The 18,806-nt window shown below is 42.3% G+C and overlaps 1 protein-coding gene across 1 annotated transcript in view; it reads left to right on the top strand.

Annotated features, from left to right (window-relative positions):
- Window positions 1-3,729: 3,729 nt before the first annotated feature.
- sema3c (sema domain, immunoglobulin domain (Ig), short basic domain, secreted, (semaphorin) 3C) overlaps window positions 3,730-18,806 on the top strand; it is a 70,316-nt gene continuing 55,239 nt past the window's right edge. The window contains exons 1-2 of the mRNA XM_050036752.1: window positions 3,730-3,915; window positions 10,660-10,827. Of these exons, the coding sequence (XP_049892709.1) occupies window positions 10,698-10,827 (130 nt within the window). The 5' untranslated portion in view covers window positions 3,730-3,915; window positions 10,660-10,697. The remainder of the gene's footprint in view (window positions 3,916-10,659; window positions 10,828-18,806) is intronic.

Below are 18,806 nucleotides of genomic sequence, written 5' to 3'. Positions count from 1 at the left end.
CTTTAATTAATGATTAAAAATACTCAGAAGTTGTATCCTTACAAAGCTTCAAATACCTGTGATCATTTTCTCTTGGGCAGCTATTTAGAAAAACGAAATGGAAAGCTTAGAAATGTGCAAACAACATAAGAACACTTCTCTTGGTTAACAAATTTGTGAGCTCTCCTAGTAAGCTTTAAAGGAAATAAATGGATTTCCTGTGTACAGCCGATCATGTTTCTCACAGTCTCAGGTCCACAGGAAATGGCAAAACCATACAACCGTGTGTGACCCCTAATGAAACCTTACAGCAGTGGTGATAGTGCATTAGCATGCTACAGTTGAGCCTGTGATCTTACCAAGTGTGTACATGTGCATATGATACAGCGAGCATCACGGGAGGGCCTCCCCCGACCTTGGCCTGCGCATTTAACGTCGGTGTGACAAATGCGTAACATCTGCGGCGCTAACAAGGGACAGGTTGTTCAAAGGGTGTGTGCACGGCCAGGAGATCAGAGGAGCATTGCATGCGCAGCACCCGCCAACGCCATAAGCCTTGCCACCTGCAAGTTGTGTAACAGATGTTGCGTGACCGGACTGTAGTTGTGGAGACTAACATCATCATTTTGGGAATAAACCATTTTGCCACGCAGCTCTTTTTTGATGATTTACAGTCACTTACTGTAAGACGTACCTCCCTATAATAATGGCTCCTGTCAGACGTTACACTTACGTGTTTGTCACCCGGTGGCACTCGCTGTGGCTCATCACACTCATTTAGTTAATTTACTGCTGAAGCTTTGTCGTGGGGATAGTAAAGGATACGCCTCATCTCTTTTTCACTCTCACCCACCTCTTTCCATTCTTCTTGTTCTCCACCAATGATGAGCATGCAGTCGGGCCCAATGAAAAGCCTGCATCACTCTAGTGGGCCATCCTGACACTTTAATTGGTGAGGCGTAAATCAGGCTCCATTGTCAGGGAGAAGGGTAATTATTTCCTCCTGTCTCAACCACCAGAGATCCCCCCATCCTCCCCCATTTTACTTTCTCTGTCTGTCACACCCTTTCATCACAGACCTGCCTCACACGCTCCCTTTCCTTTCTTTCCTGAGCTGTGATTTTTAGCAATAAGCTCTAATTCTACCTTAAAGTGTAAAATCCCTCGCATCCTGGCTCATACCTGCTGTGAAGTGACATGTGACACTCGGCTCAGCAGTAACACAAATGCATCCATTCATGAAAATGCAAACAGAGCCTAGTTTCCCTCTCTGGAGCTCAGCATGGAAATTGTTAAATCAGATGCATGTTGCTAGTGGATAACACGTCCAAGTTTTTCTAGACTCCTGGCTCCTCTGGTTTGGGCCTCAGTTGAAGCTACAAATCTGCACTGGGATAAGAGTTTGTGTTGATGCAGCGTTTGGCATGGTTTAGGCCCGCTGTATAGCGTTTTTAGATCCCCGTGCTGAGCAAGCTTTCCCCAGTGAGCCCATTTAAAGTGTTCTTTTTCTGTAGGAGTCGGGGTTTGCGTGCTCCTGGTTTGAAACAGAGCGTGCTTCTCTCACCAAAAGCATGTCCTCATCTTTTTTTATGGCTGACCACATCGGATGAAGAATGTCCTCTCTTATTACTTTACTTCACTATTTATTATGATGATGAAATTCATCACTTCTGTGGCAAGATTACTCAGAGCAGGACATTGGCTGTACTGGATGCTGAGGGCAGTTTAAGAAAGAATGCATCAGCAAAGGAAAAAGGAATAATTCTACCATTTTTAGCCATGATAGCTCAGCCTGTTGACAGGACCACCTCTCAGTCCAGACTGAGACAACTACTGGGGGGAGTGCCATCAAACTGTGTACATACATTTATGGTGAAAACGTATGGTATTCCTATCAGGCAGGATTTATACTTGTGCATCAGCTCTATGCACTGCCTACGCATGTAGCCTATGCCGTTGTGAGCATTTATACTTGTGCGGTGGTGTGTCTGTGTCACTCTGCAGTTACAACTCCAAAACAATAGGTGGCAGTGGTTTCTGTGAAGTGTTGTAAAATTTAGTTGATTCAAAACACACATTAAACACACATTAAACATGGCTTAATAGAGACAATTTCAAACACAAGTACACAAATCAGCTTCACTATAACTCGCAGCATTCACAGACAAACACTTGTCTTTATCTGGACACATTTTCCCCACAAATACAACATGCTAATGTTATTAGCACAAGCCTATGGCATTTTGCATTGTATAAATTAGCCTAGCAGCTAGCAGACTTTTCCTCTACTCAAATGAAGCCAGGGACAACAGCAACATTTAGCAACGGTAACGTTACAAAATTCAGCTCCATTGCAGCTCACAAGGTTCACTGACAAAACAACTGTCTTATACTCGACGTGTTTTCCAAACAAATATAACAAACTAACGTTAATAGCACAAGCCTATGGCATTTTACATTGTATAAATTAGCCTAGTGACGAGCAGTACCTTGCTATCAGGATTTGATCCATTCAGTCCAATAACATTTCTAAAGTGTAGAGGAGCTGCAAAGTTTGATGATTTTATCCCCATTTGAATTAGCGGAGTGCTAAACCAGAAGTTAGCCACTCAGCCTAAGTCTGTGGAAAGTCGTACTTTTTGGTTTTACGTGTCACTGAGCAGCCTCATAGGAATGAACAGGCCTGGCTCTGACGCTGTAACCAGTTCTCTCTATACATTCACGGCTCCGTCTTGTGCCACTATACGCTTTATACAACTTTTTTCATGTAGACCTACTACTCTACACCTGTAAACACACTCTGATGTTTAAAATTGGAGGAGTTACCCTCTTACTCCCTCTAAATATGGTAAACATACCTGCTAAACATCAGCATGTTGGATTTGTCATTTTGAGCATGTTAGCATGCTAAGGTTAGCATTTAGCTTAAAGCACCACTGTGCCTCAAGTCCCTTTCCCAATGCAGAAAAAAATCAATAACACTCATTAACATCAGGCTTTTGTGTTTCATGGGAAAGGTCACAATCAGCATTCACTCCCAGGACAAATGACTCTGTCACAGGTATTTATCGGTTCCAGCTTTGATCGGCAGTAATGGAAATACAACACCCGGGTGGATGTGTTCATATTTGCCCCTTTTCTGGTGCGATGCAAAAACGGGCCACCACAATATAACATCCGTCTAAAAAAATATGATAACCATTGTAATAATTTCACTGGCCTCCACGCTGCTTTCTACTGTCTACTAACCTGTTATTGGCCTGTCTGTGACATCATACGTGACAAAACAGAAAAGACATATTTGTCTGCTGCAGAGCCATATACACAGCAAAATGGTTCCAGCAAATACTGACAAGCTGATTCATTATTTTGGAAACACTGATTATACTTAATATGCAGATGAAAATAGAAACAAATGGAAAAAGTCTGCTTCACTTCACATCATAGTGGGCAAATTTATTATCTTTTGGTAACGGCTATGTGAACATCCCCAGATTAAATTAGCTCCAGTCCTGAATGTGTCTGACCTTTCCCAGCGTCGCCCTCTCAGTGTGAGGTTCAAGCCTCTGATGTGTGGAGCTGCTCATGCTAAAGTTTGCTGTCTAGTTAACAGAAGGAGGGAAGGGGGAAGAGTGAGGACGAGAGGGGTGGGGAAGAGGAAGGCAGGAGGAGGAGGAGGAGGAGGGGAAGGGGGAGGGGGACTTCAGTGGAGAGTGTGTAATAGGACACCAGCCCTCTCTCTGTCTTTTCGCTCTCCTCCCTCTCTCCTCTCCTCTCTCAGTCAAGCCTGCTCTGTGAGCACTTAGATGGAATAGCAGCATTTTTCCTCTCTGGTGTCACTGGTGGAAAACTGGGAACAAGGTGCTTTTTTTGAAGGGGGATAAATCACATCTGTGTTTTTCAAGAGGGGACAGAACTGGAGGAAGCTCCTGTAAGGTGAGTTCAGGGACTGATCTGGATCCTGTCTGTGAAGGTAGAGGGGTCTACCTGCTGTACTGCACCGTACTGTGGTGGAGTGGATCACACAATGGATGCAGAGAGGAGGCTAACAGGTGCAGGGTCCCACCAGGGAGAATAGCTGGAAGTTAAGACAATCTGACTGTTGCAGAGTGCCAAATTTAACTAAATTTACTTGCTGCTTCTTTTTAAATACTGAGTTTTATTACATCAGACTGTGGCATGCTTTATTTCCCTCACATGCTCTGGGTGTGCTGCAAATTTCCAGCATGAGTCAAGACCGTTGCAGTTGCTGTATCACCCTTAAACTGATCAAATGTGCTTTTTTAAAGGATATCTGGTCAAGTTTTTTATATTTGTATAACTTTATTGCACTAGGAGAGCTTCCTGACCTGGTTTAAACTTAACATGTCTTTATTTCTATTAACATTCCTTAAGTTTTAATACTTGAAATACACACATTTTAGCTGCGCCTGCTTGTCATGTGTGTGCAGGAACGTGTGGTTGTAATAGAGCTGCTGACAACTGAATGACAGGGTGTGGTATGAACACACCGTCCTGTTAGAGCCTGGGACAGACGGAGCACTTTGCAAGTTGTTTACTATTTCAATTTTAATTCTTGTTCTCCACTCGAGGAAAGATTAGATCAGAATACTGAATAATTAAATTCATGAAACGTAAAGCCAGCTGGGAGGACTTTATGCCTCAATTTCTGGTAGTTAAACAGTGTTCATGTGTTTAAAGCATTAACGGGACCAGATGGGAGCCAAACAATCACAGACCCAGTTTGGAAAGATGGAAAAAAGAAAAGAATATTTGCTTTTACAGCTCTGCAGTTTTCTGCTTTCATCAATATTAGAAATAGTGAAATAGTGAGATGGAAATTTCATTAGGCTGTCAGCCAAGGAATGCACAATAAACACAATTATCATCACACCCCACTGGAAATATAACTCTCCACTCACTCACGCTGACCTCCTTTTGTAGGGACATTTAATTGCCGTCACAGAGATTCCTGGCACACTCAGCACTGGAATTTCTGGACTCCACAGAGCTCAACATAATTAATTGAATTATTCTCGATCTCGGCAACAAACAGTAATGCGCCGTTTTATTGGGAGACCCATTAATCCAGGCGAGCGTTACGGCGCTCCACAAGTATAAGTGAGGCTGGCGGTGAGCTCATTCATGCCTCAGTGTGGTGATCATCAAAGGAAGAGGCAAAGGAAGTGAATCAACCTGAGCTGGTGGGGATGTCATGGGACGCTCCGAAGTCCCTTGACGATGAGTGTAGCAGCTGTGAGGCCAACGTTTCCACGCCAGAGCCTCACCCCGGGAGATCACCCATCTCAGTGAGCGTGCAGGGAGGGGTCACTGTGGGTGTTCAGTAGTTTAAAGGGTCGATTCACTTAAATTACAACAAAAATAATTATTCTCACTTAGTGGTAACTCAACCCGAACACCAGACGAAACTTCCAGTATTGGACGATTCCTTAAAACCCCAAATTATCTTTATTTCAAATGCTTTTTAAAATTCTCACTTTCCTCCATTTCTGCACATGGCAGCTACAGTATGGTCCAGGTCAAGGAAATATCGTGGTAATAAACTGAGGTTGTAAGGTTAAGCTCAGACAACAAAAACACATGGTTAACGTTATGGAAACAATGTGGTTAAAGCTAATAAAAGGAAAGTGCTAAGTGGTCTGTGAGTGGGTGCAAACTCCCTGAGCTCCACCCTTACTTTCGGTCTCGTCACATGAAAGGCACACTGCTCACTGCGTTGGCGCTGAACAATGCTATTGGACATAAATCATGGCATGGGGAATTGAAAATGTGAGAACAATTTCTGGAATACTTGACTTGGTATTCGTTTTTTTTCCCCTCAGGTTTTGGTACATTGTTGTCTAACATTTCTGCCGTCGCCCAAATACAAGTTGAGTTTTGTTTGTCGTTCTCAAAACTTTTAAACATTACATGTTTTCAACCTGTTCCTATTCTCAGGTCACCAATTAGCACTGATGCTTTGTCACGCCCTTCTGCGTCTGATAGCGATGCACAGGGGTATCTTTAGTGTAGCTAAGTTAGGTTTAGACATCTGAGGGTTAGGGTTGGGGTTGGGTTAGGGTTAACCCAAACCCCAAAAATTCATGGTTAGGGTCAGATCATGTAACGTCACATGAGTGAGATCAGTGCGCAACAAACTTGCCTATGTTACGTAACGTTATGCCAAAACAACATTGACTTGTGGTTTCTCACGGGACACAAACTACAGTCTCCTGGGTGAAAGTCCGCCTCTGCTCTTTTCTTTATACTACATCAGTAGCTCTCAGCTTCAAGTATTGCCAAGACATTCTCATCCTAAGTTGTCACATATGGCTGCTTCGTCGGTGGACTTTCATGTCTACATATTACGCGTTAGATATCCTCCTGTGTCTGGCGTTGAAGTTCCAGGATGCCACAGCCAACACCGGGAAGTCAACAAAAGCACATGGTTGGGTTTAGGAGAAGACATCATGGTTTGGCTCTACATTCATAAGCTAACACCAGGCTCCCAGGTAGTAGTCCAGGGTTTGTTTGACCCATCCACCACCACTCCTACCCACCCTACAGGGACGTTCCAGGTTCTTCTATTACATCGTTACCAGCAGCATTTCAAGATGAAGCCGTCCTGTGGGGTATCATACCTCCGTGACAGGTGCATTATGAACTGACACGGCCCATCCACATATCATACAGCTGCGTCAGGTGCAATGTATCATAACACTTCATAAAAACTTCAAAATGAGAATGGGCTGGTATTGCTGTGGATGGGTTTACACTGGTGTTAGCTGAAAGGCTTGGTGCGTCTCATTAAGATGCTAAAGGCTGCCTTTGACGCCTAGGGTGACAAAACCTTCAGGTTTGAGAACGGGCTGAGAAAATGTCTTGTCAAGAATCTGTAAGTATCCGCATTACTGTGGATAATCCACAGACATCAGTGGTTTATGTTGGCACTACTTTGCACCAAGGAAGTTCTTTCTATTCTCAAAGCTGCACATTTAAAACCTTGACCTGAATCACAAAAAGGAGGACTGAAGACTTGGACTTGGATGCTGCGAGACCTAAAAACAAAAAAGTCAAGCTATGACTGGGTTAAGTTCTGAGTCCTGAGGGTCTCACATGGCCATATACCTTGAAAATTAAGTTATCTATTCAAAGAACCTTGCCTCAGCTATTGACGGAGCTTTAAAGGAAAATGCAGTTTTCATGGTCGACATTCTTGAGACTTGAAAGTCTTGCTGAGACTTGGCACTTGACTTTTATTTGTTTAAAATGACTTAAAAACACCACCAATTTCATTTACCTGCTTTGAATTAGGGTGAAACCAAAACTATTTGCATGCTTAACATACCACTATAGGTTGGAGATTATTTTTTGTAATGTGGGTGAAACAACCATTTGAGAGCAATACATGGCTAAGTCTCAGGACAGGGTCAGATTCATCCACCTGGAGGCTAAACTCATAGGAGACTCAGACGCCTGAGGTGAAGCAGGTCTAGGGGAGGGTGTGTGTGGATGATGCAGCAGCAGAAGAGGCTGCAGTGCAGCGGCCGGGGCCCCCTTGACAAGCCCCGTGCAGTTTTATGTCTCTCCGGCTGAGCCAAATCTCATTCCTCTGCAGTTTTCCATCTGTTGTCCTCATGCACCTGAACTGTACAATTCTGCCTCTGCCACAAATCAGTCATGCTTCACTCCACCACACACACCCATATCTCAACCTATTTGTACACTACATGCCAAACTGAAATTTTCATAGCAATCATGCAGCTTTTCTGTCTCCTGGCCATCAATTTTTCAGAGCACATCTATAAGCCATGAGAGCAGGGATCCACCCCGCTTGTGTTTTCTTTTTGAATGTAAAAGGGACGCTCTCTTTATCCAGTGTGGCGTGTTTTGTGGACACAGGTAGTGTAACAGCCGGTTTGGGTGGTTAAAACGGCCGAGTCTTTCTCCAGCAGTGGAGTTTTGCATTGCAGGAGTGAGTGTCCCGCAGGCAGTACAGTACCTGCCTCTATCAATAATTGAGCTGCTCTTGTCCTGTTAGGAGAGGAACAAGAGGAGGCTGAGGGGAGCGTTTCTCCGGCAGCTCTTTTGTGCAGATTTAACTCATCTATATTTAAGAGACGCACATCTGCAAGGATATAGTAAGTGATGGGATTTAACTGACATATGCTCTTATCTGTGTCTTCATTCAGTGTTGTTTGGGCGGCGCTTCAGTTTTGTAAGTCGGCATTTCTGGACCTGTCAGACTGATGATTTAATTGTAAATATTGCTCATGTGTATTCTGCTGCTCTCTTGCAATATGAATTACCCTCATAGCAACGGATAGTGTTGTATTAGGTGATGAAGATCAGAGACACTGTTGTTTTGAAACTACAGTCGACTGCATCCTGGCAAGCACTGATTTAGTGATTCACAGATCAATAGACACAGAGAAGCAAGTTTGCAGAACTCTTATACAATCATATAATATATTTAATCATTTTTTTTATTGCCATATGTATTTCTTGGTTTAAAATTAAACCAATCACAGTAAAAAAAAAAAAATTTAAAAAAAGTTGTTTGTCACTTTCACCCTTCACACTTTGCTGATAACGCCACTGATTGGAGCCAATCTGAAATCTTCAAATCCTCGACATTTAATGGGCTAAATTTCATTAAAAAGTGGATTTTTAGATGTTTAGAATATAATCATTTGATATTTTTACATCAATAATGCATCAAATGTATAAAAATGTTGCTTGTGTAACGAGCCCACAGAAAAATAAAACCCATTTCTTAGCTTTATGGAGCTTTTTAGCCACAATGTTGCTATAGCTAGTTAGCGACTATTATTAGCTTGTGAGCAGAGTGGAGCATTTAGCTTCTAAAAAGCCACTTATTTTCCTCAGTAAATAATAGAGACCACACTAGAGCTAAAAGAAGCACAAGTGGTGGACTTAAATGCACCAGGTGTTAAGAAACACCGCTCCAAATGAAAGCTAATGTTGCTCCGTATCTGCCGGCTGTTTGCTAACGCTTTAGCCATATCAGCTTAGGTGTTGATATGTCATTAGCAATACAGTTTGTTCCACTGCCCCCAAGTGAACAAAAAGGTCAGTTAATGCTGCTTATAAATGGCTATATTTCAACAGGTGGTGTGGCCCTGCTAAATGTTGTTCAAATAATAATTCTGTGTCAACTAGCTAAAAACAATTCAACACAAATACCCCAAATTTTAACTCTGACATGTTTTGAGGCACTTTTCAGGTAGGTTTCTTTCAGAAAACCTGTTTTTGATAAACAAGCAATGATATGTTTTACATTTCAAGTAGTAAAAATAAAAGTTTGTTGTAAATAACTAAAGTAGCTAGTTAGCTTTAGCAGTGATAGCTAAGATGGCTGAAAAGACAAAAGCACAAAAACTAGTTTAGTTATAGTTATGTTATGTTTAGTTATGTTTTTGTTTCTTACACTGTGGTTATGTCGTGTCAAAATAAACAGAATTTTTCCACTGGGAAAATTCACATGAACGCCCCCTTAACTCAGAACTCGGAAAGTTGGTGAAAATTGTGACGTCATGTTACGTAGAAAAATGGCAGACGAAAGTAAACCTTTGGTTGCATATTAATTTCTGCTCAGATGTAATTTGTATTATGGTATGGGGTGGTAACCGTTAGTTGTTGTCCACATAGTGACCTAGATTAGTTAGAAAAGTTATTAGCATTAACTCTGCCCAGATAGCACACATACATCTGGCCGACATCGGCCAGATGTATGTGTGCTATCTGGGTGATAACAAAGGTAAAGCTATATTTTAATGTTTTTTGGGAATGCACTGGTGTAGCAACAAGTCTGGGACAAAATTACTTTTTAATATAAAGCTTCAACTAATTCGGTATACTTGGAGAGCAACTTGAATCTTTACTGGGATGATAAACGCATCAATTTTTTCCACAATACGGTTAAAAGCTCATGAACCAACCCCATCTCACTCTGAAGATTCTAAAATCACTTGGGCAGTGACTTGTGGCGTCAGACACTGCTGAAAAAGCCGTCCTTAAACGTTGGCATGATACACGGCTGGTTTCCGTTACAGTTTAATTGCGCTCGGTGGCATCAGGGGGAAACGCAGCAGGACACGAACAAAAGTTAAGGCAACGAAAATCTGAGTAGGGCCAGTGGTAGGGGTGGTGGATGGATCCAACAAACACTGACCTTCACCTGGGAGAGCAGTGTTCGCATCCCATAAGATTATAAAGCCAAGCCCAGTTCTTTTTTCCTAAACCTAACCAAATGTTTTTGTTTCCGTAACCCAACCACATGCATTTGTTGCTGAAGGCAAAAAAACATCACTTCACGGTGTTTTACCAACGTATTGCGTTTATTTTGAAAGAGACTGTATGTAAATTTCCTGTGAAAACAAAAGTATATTTTGAAAGAAGACAATGCATCAACCCAGAGCATCAACAACCAACGCACCCAGGGTACTTTCACGTCATATCTGTACAAGGAAAGTCCATGACCAAAACATCGATATGTGACGAGGTCAGAGTGAGAATGTGTTGCATGAACATACCAAAGTCAGAAGAATGACTGGGGACCATCAGAGGAGCAGCATGCAGCATACATCATATTACAGATATCCAAAAGTAAAAAGAAAACTCAGTCTTTTTATTTTCTCTTTCAAACACCTCCAACAGGCACTGGTGACTGGTCGGGGTTCCTGAGCGGTGCAGTCATGGGCAGGCCGGAGGGGTTGGCCAGGCCACCTCTGGTGTTAGCTATGGCGCTCCTGGCTCTCTCTCTCGTCTCCACGGGGGTCTCCAGCCTCCCACAGCCGCTGCCAAGAGTCTTCCTCTCCTTTGAAGGTAAGAAGAAATAACAAGCATGCACCCCTGAATGTAATCCAGCATCTTGGAACTTTCTCTGCAGTTGTAATGAGGTTGCAATGATGCCATGTGTGTTAGGGCGCTAATGCTGAACAAATGGTTGATAATGAAAGTATCGCTCAGGGCTATATTATACGGCTTACCTAGACTTTGCAGAACTTGTGCAACTATGCTGTTGTTTTGTATCAGATTAATCTGTTGTCCAGCAAAAAGTCAGACCTCGGCAGGAGGTGGCACAGCTTGTCAGACCTACCATGAATCTGTTCCTAGTTAAACTTTAATCACACCCCTTCAGACTGCAGGCCTGTTGGCACTGTGGCTGCCTCTGGTTTTGATTCTCTTGTTTTATTTAATTTCTGTGACATAGATTATTTTATGAATTTTTGATGCTCTGTTGAAATAAGAGTGTAGTGTAGGGCTTGACCGGTTTGGGTGTGAGTCGCTGTAGATGAGCTGTCTGATCACTCATGCCCCTGTGCTGTGAGCGGTGCAGTAATCTTTTCGCAGTGGCTGGATAGTGTGCAGGGGCTGAGGGAGATGTTTGATCACCTTTCACTACCTCTCGCTGTGGATTAGGCAGCACAGAGCAGCTGAGGCTGTCCGTCAGCACGGCCTCTGCTCTCAGTTAATAAAGCCTTATAGTGCAAGGCTAAACCAGGTGTAGTTTTCTTTCTCTCTCAGACTAAATGCTTGTGCCATGTCTTTTTTTCCAGTTTGGTCTCATTCTTTCCTTTTATCTTTCACTTTAATTCCTTCTGTCTTTTTCTTACCTTTTGTGGCTTCTGGTTCTCTGTTATTGTTTCATTCTAAATATCTTAACCAGCCTGCAGACTGTTTCTGCTCTGCATATTGTCTTAGTTGTTAAATATGGCAGTCAGGTTGGGAAAAAAAGCCACAATGACTGAATACAGAGGGGAAAAACAATGAAATGGCCCAAAAAAATGTTGGCATTCTACATTTCTACAAACCATGGATAAGTTACATTTAAATACTATTATGTTGCAGATACATTGAAACTTTACATTTCAACAATTCTGTGGTTAACGTGTGGTTAGGTTTAGGCTCAAAAACCACTTGTATAGGGTAAGGAAAAGATCATGATTTAAAATACCTGGTTTTGAGGGCACAGTCCTCAGTGGAAAAGCAGCAATGTCTTGGTAAAAAAAAATCGCTTTTGGTGCCACTGTCTCGACAAGGAACTCCCAATGTCCTAGTAAAAAACACATTTTTTTTGTCATACTATCCCTATAGTGAAAGAGTAATAGGTTGCGATAAAACACCCACATTTTGATTGGTGTCTAAAAAGCTGCTGAAAATGCAACGACTTGATAAAAAAACAAAAACAGAAAACATTTGGTGCCACTATCTTAACAGGAAACCCAGCAATGTCTCAGTAATAAACAACTGCTTTTTTGTGATATTATCCCCAATTAAAAAACAGTGATGGGTCATTAAAATAAGCCACGTTTTGGGTCTGAAAAGCTGCTGGAAAAACAGTGACAGGTTCCTAATAAACACCCACATTTGCTGTCTAAAAAATGCAGGAAATGCAGCAATGACTCCTTAAAAAGCAACTGTCTCAACAGTTTGTTAAAAAAAATCCCATGTTCGGAGGGTTAAAAGCCGTTTGAAAGAGAGTCACAGGATCACAATAAACACCACATTAGGTGCATAAAGAGCCACTGAAAAGGCAGCAATGACTTGCAAAAGAACAATCCTTTTGGGTTCCACAGTCCCCGCTGGATAAACACAGACAGTTTGTTAAAATAAATCCATATTTGAAGGCTGGAAATCTGCTAGAAATGCAGCAATGACTTGCTAAAAAACAATTGCTTTTGGTGCCACTGTCCCCGCTGGAAAAAAGCCATAGTTAGCAATAAACACCTATGTTTGGTGCATGAAAGGCTGCTGGAAATGCAACAATGACTTGCTAAAAAACAATATCTTTTGGCACCACTATCCCCGCTGCAAAAAACAGCGACGGGTCATCAAAATAAACCTATGTTTGGAGCCTGAAAAGTTGCTAGAAAGAGAACCACAGGGTCACAATAAACACTAAGTCTGGTGCACAAAAAGCTGCTGGAAATGCAGCAATGACTTGCTAAAAAAAAAAACTGCTTTTGGTTTCCCTGCTAAAAAAAAAAAGCAAAGGGTCGTTAAAATACACTGTCATTTGGGTGCTGAAAAGCCGCCGGACAAACAGTGACAGGTCCCTTAAAAACACTCACATTTGATGTCTTAAAAGCTGCTGTAAATGCAGCAATAACTTGCTAAAAACAATCACTTTTGATGCCACTTTGTCTGCTGGGAAAAATGCTGTGGGTAGAAATAAACACCAACATTTGGTGCATAAAAGGCTGCTGTAAATGCAGAAATGACTGGTTTGGTTATTTGTTAGTCCCCAACAGTGCTCTGCAGCTTGTTGATGTTATGTCATACACCATCCCTTCAACCCCCAGATGACAAAGTTAGCTGATACAAATATCATTTTAGAAATGTTGATAAGATACATATAAAATGTACAAATGTAACTTATTTATTTTTCCTCTAGCGACTGGGCTGTGAAAGAAAGATCCCTATCTTTGGTTTTGACCACTCAAATCACACTGTTCACTCACTCCTTGCACCTCCAGTGTTTCCAAACAGCCAGCTTAAAAGGTCAGAGGTGGTCGCGCTGAAAATGAGCCAATCCCTGTAATCCTGGAAACGCTCGATTCCCTTTCAGAGTGCTGATTAGATTTGATTTGTGGTCGTCACTGTAGTTGTGTTCACCGCGGGGAGGACCATAAATGGAGAGTTTTACTTTGCAGCGCACTAATTCTTTAAGAGGCTCTGGACTTTATTCCTAACGAATGTTTATCCGTATGATGAGGCGAATGTGTGTGTTTCGCTGTGTTACTATGACCCTGGGATACATTGAGGTGGATTTATGAGGAAAGAGGAGGATGTTTGTTCAAAGCTAAGCGGCAAACTTGAAGGTGTGAATTTACATTCCAGCTTTGATTGAGCATCTGAGCCTAAAACACCAGGGCGCAACGAGTAGATGCACCTTTTGTTTTTGAGTGAGAAATTATTCTGAGCTAAGGAGGGGGAGGTTAAACTCCCTCATGGCTGCAGGGGAAAGTTCGGCAGGGGTGAGCACCAGATGTAGGGAGACTCTTAGGACCCAAGGTGGAGGCTCATTTCTCCCATAAACACTGGAAGCCCTTACTGAGGGAAGAATTTAAGGAGTTTGGGCTCCTTCCAAAGCAGCCAGAAAGATGAATGAAGAGTTATAGAAGACTGGAAGAGTGGTGTCTCAAAGGGGAAGGAGGTGCAGGTGGTTTGGCACCTGCTGGGTGGCCAAAAGGTTAGTCTCTTAGTCTGGATTCTCCCAGATGTGAAGACCTGTTAATTATTAAAAGCTGGAACTAACTGAATCAAGAAAATAAACCAGCGAGTGAGACGTTCAGGTCGTGCATAGATCTGGACGCTTGAACATCCTCCCCCACTTTTTACTCCTCATATCACTGCTGAAATCCAATCCAGGGGTAAGGCAGGTTCACGGGACTCACGGCGCAGCCTCGCGTCCTGCAGAGAAGTTGCTGTCTCTGACATTCCTCTCTCCCTCGCTCTGCTTACTCTTGTGCTCCTCAGGCGAACGCAGCCAGACCACAATTAAAACCGCATAATAAACAGTGAAAAATGCAGCTAACCCAAATAATAAACCCTCCAGCGGTGCCTTTCTCTTCCGTGCCTCAGATAATAAACACAGGCCCCCTTCCATACAGCAAAACTATTTAGGGATACCCAGTGTGATAAAAGATGCAGTAATTACTCCTCTACATTTGCTTTAAATATCTCCAGGCCTCTCACTGTTTATTTTGGCCCTTTTCATGGCACCTTTTCATGTATTTGCTGTCAGAATGAGGCTGAAATGCAAACAGTGTACTGATCAGGAAGAGAAAGTTTGACTGCAACTGTGCACAGAAATATAAAATAAACCTTTGATCAATGTCTGCAGCAGATTTTCAAGGGGTTTTTTTAGGATTATTTTACGTCCACATCTGACAAAAACAATCTTGAAAACCTAGACCGATGTCACAGCCCAAAGTTGTCAAATGTCGCAGCTTTGTCAGCGATTCCGGCATCGGACACCGACACCAAAACCCCACTTTTGTAGTGGTATGATACGCCACTGGGCAGCGTCAGTTTGTAATGCAGCCAGATTTAATCCTTGGCGGCATTATGATACACCGCCGGTTGGCTGGAGGGCACCTGTTGCGGCAGTATGATACATGGTGACGTCAGTTCATTATATAGCCGGACAGCACCTGTTGCGGCGGTATGATACACCACAGGATGGCGTCAATTTGGAACACTGCCGGTAACGACGTAATGTAAGGAGCAGGAAAGTTCATAGGGGTGAAGGATGGGTCCAATCAACCCCGGACTTTCACCCAGGAGCCCGTTGTTCACTGTCCATATGAATGCAGGGCCAAACCTAAAACGTGCTTTTGTTAATGTCCCAGCATTGGTTGCGGCATCCTGGGACATCAACAGCAGACGCAGAAGCATACCTAGCATGTAATATGTAGACATGTTAGTCCTCCGACAAAGCGACGATATGTGACAACCTGAGATGAGAACTCAAATGCATGTAGTCTATCCTAAACTACATTGGAGAATTGACTTTCATTTGGTGGTGCTTCTGCTGCTTTGTTCGACCAACAAGCTAACGTTAGTCTATGGCAACTGTATTTTGTAAAGACAGCAAATAACTTCACTTTTTATGCACAATTTTTCCATCCATTGTTTCAAATCCACATTACTCCTCAGATGGTTAAGTGTCAAGATCATCTGCTCAGCACAGCTCGTATGTTTTCCCTCAATCGTTTTGGCAAAAACAACAATAGTTTAATTTACTGACAACTGGGTAGAGAAGGAATTTAGGGAAAGTCTCCACTTGAGAACAAGTCTGTTGCACTTGCATGAACTGGCTGGATAATGAATTAATCATCCAAATGTGTCTGCAGCACGGACGGCACAAAACTTTTTTTAAATTTCTTTTGCAAGATTGCAGTGCTTGTGTTGATCGAGGACCATTACTGCCATGTTGACCCTTGATAATATGTTATTACTGATACAGGACCATCTCTGACATGTTGATCCTGGGTAGTGCTGCTTATGTTGTTCAGGACCATCACTGCTATGTTGATGTCAGCATAAATTATCCAGAATCAGCGTGACGATGATGATGGTCCTGGATAAACCTAACCAGAGCTATCTAGAATCAACATGGAAAAAAGGAGGGGAAATGTGTTACGTGCAGGAATTTGCGACTGAAAAATTATATTATCCTTCTTCATTGCTTAGCTTATTTGTTAGCATAGCCGACCTAGTTAGCAAGCTATCTCACTATCCCTGCAGTAGCTGACAAGGTTTTTGTGCAGTGTTACTGTTATTGTTCAATTTTACTAACTTCAATTTGGAAAGCTAGCTTAGCTTCAAGGACTTTTGAAAGAATCACAGGAGCAGCACACTTGTGATTGGGTGATTGCATTGTCCAGGAACGCAATATGGGATGTTGATCCAGGAGCATGTCCCACTTGGCAAAATCACTTTGTACCAGGCACTACCTTTCAGCGACCGACATCCTCACACCAGCAGTAACCACTGTGTGAGATCAGTGCAGAGCGGCGTCAATTAGCTAGCCGTTGAGTACAGACATGGGACTCACATGCCTAGCTAGGGCGTCTATCACAACAACAAACAGAGAAGTTCGGATTATAACACACACAGAGGTAGCGTTATTTCATTCTCTGGTCAGGACGCAGTTACTCCACTTGACATAGCAAACAGTGGTTTGCTGCTATATTAATGTTCTGATATCATACAGAGCTCCTTTAACACTCAGATTGCTTTCATTTGCTGTAAACTGTAAGAAGAGTATTGCTCAACAGGCGCTGATACTGAGAGGCACGCTTAATAAGTTGCTTATTGGTTTTGCTACTGTATCAGAGGTTGGCTTTGCCGTTGCCAAAATGCCATTCCAGGAATGGTGGGATCAAAAATTCAGCCTCATTCATCCTTGGAGTTGGCAGTTGTGGCAGTGGTCTGTGTTTATGATCAGGATCATTTAACCTCATCAGCGGTCTCACCCTGTTCTGGCAACACTCCAGCATTCAATACAGTATTAACTCAGAAACACATACAGTATGAATGTCAAACCATGAGGGATGTTTATTTGAAAGTTAGCGGGCCTGTGCATGCTTTCCTGTGGATGATGTAAATTTTGCACACACGTCTGGCCGAGAGCCGTGCTGAGACTTCGGAGAGATTGATTAAGATGATGTCTGTAGTTTAATGAGCGCTCCCTCACACTGGTATGAGCCACATGGGCCTCATTCACGGCCTGAACAGAACCAGGCATGGAGATCAGGAACCAGGCCTCAGGGAGCGGATACACCGGATCCCTCCGCCTCCACAGATTACTCCTCACTTTTATCATGCCTCATTACTACCTCCACTCACCCGCCATTATTCATAGAGCAATCACGCTGCTCATGTAGGTGGATGTCCGTCTGTTGAGGATGTTTACTTGGTGGTGAGGGTTTGCAGAAGTGTCGCTCTGTTGGAGAAAGAGTGTATGTTTGTCTGTGGTGAGTGCGTGGATGTGCATTCCTTGGACTTTATTGCATTTCAGTGGTAAAAAGCTTTTTCCTGAATCATTGTGAAAACTATGTGGTTTTCCGGAAATGCAAGTTATGAAAGGAAATCTACAAGATATTTTGGATGCTTCAAATACTTGAAGCCCAAACAAACCAGGACTATTTTAAGGCTTTCATCAATAGGTACAGTACTTTTCTGAATTCTTTTCTGACTGGGTCGTCTAACTGATACTACATTCACACTTTTGTGAAGTAATGTCTCAGATTTAAAGGGATCAATCACCTCAAAATCATAGAAACATCTTTCTCCTCTTACCTATAGTGCTATGTATCAATCTACATTGTTTTGGTTTGAGTTGCCAATTGTTGGAGATGTCGACTATAGAGATGTCTGCCTTCTTGCCAGTATAATGTAACTAGATGACACTCAGCTTATGGTGTTTAAAGTGCCTAAAAAATCCATTTGGAAAACTCAACAGCAATGTCTCTTTCCAGAAATCATGACCTGGTTACTCAAGATAATCCACAGACCTTGATGCAGTTTCATGTAGGAACTATTTTCTCTCTACTGAACCACACCTGCCAGCTGTATTACCACGCAGAAGGAAGAGTGCATCTACTCATGAACAAGAGACATTGCAAAATTTTAACATTAATGGCATCCTCCTCGGCTAAACTCTAGGGCTGTACCCAAATATTCAGATATTTGAATATTCGTTTCTTTGGGTAGGTATTCGTTATGAAAATTTGGTATTCGATATTCGTTTTTTTATTTACTTTTTTTTTTTTTAAATTATCTTTATTTTTTTAACATATTTTTTGGTGCTAAATGTAGTCTATTTGTTGTTGGTAAATGTAGGTTATCAATAAAAATCAGAATTTTTAAATTGCATTGTTAAAAATGTGAAAATATAGTATCGCCTACCAACTGAGCTTGTGCACGGCACGCTTGTTTCCCCCGTTTTGTACAATAAATTATTGTTTAAAGTTTCAACAAGTTTCTTTTGGAGTGCGTGACACAAGTGTGTTTTGAAAACGGCCGCGGACTGTCACCTGCTCAACGCATCAGTACCTTCGGATGCCATGACAGTAATAGATTATAGATTAATCGATTATAATAATAATGTCAAAATATCATTTACAGACCGATTTAACAGACGATCACTGCTGCCCGACCCGCAGGTCCATTTGCGGGGCCCGTGGGTTATGGGTCGACCCGCGCATCACTACTCAGCTCAGTCTATAAGGCTGTACACAACAGTAGACATTATATTCTATTCAGGCCGGCAGAACCAGCAGCGCATCGGC

The sequence above is a fragment of the Epinephelus moara genome, chromosome 23, assembly GCF_006386435.1.
Source record: "Epinephelus moara isolate mb chromosome 23, YSFRI_EMoa_1.0, whole genome shotgun sequence".
Classification (NCBI taxonomy): Eukaryota; Metazoa; Chordata; class Actinopteri; order Perciformes; family Serranidae; genus Epinephelus; species Epinephelus moara.
This window is presented reverse-complemented; position numbering and strand designations above follow the sequence as displayed.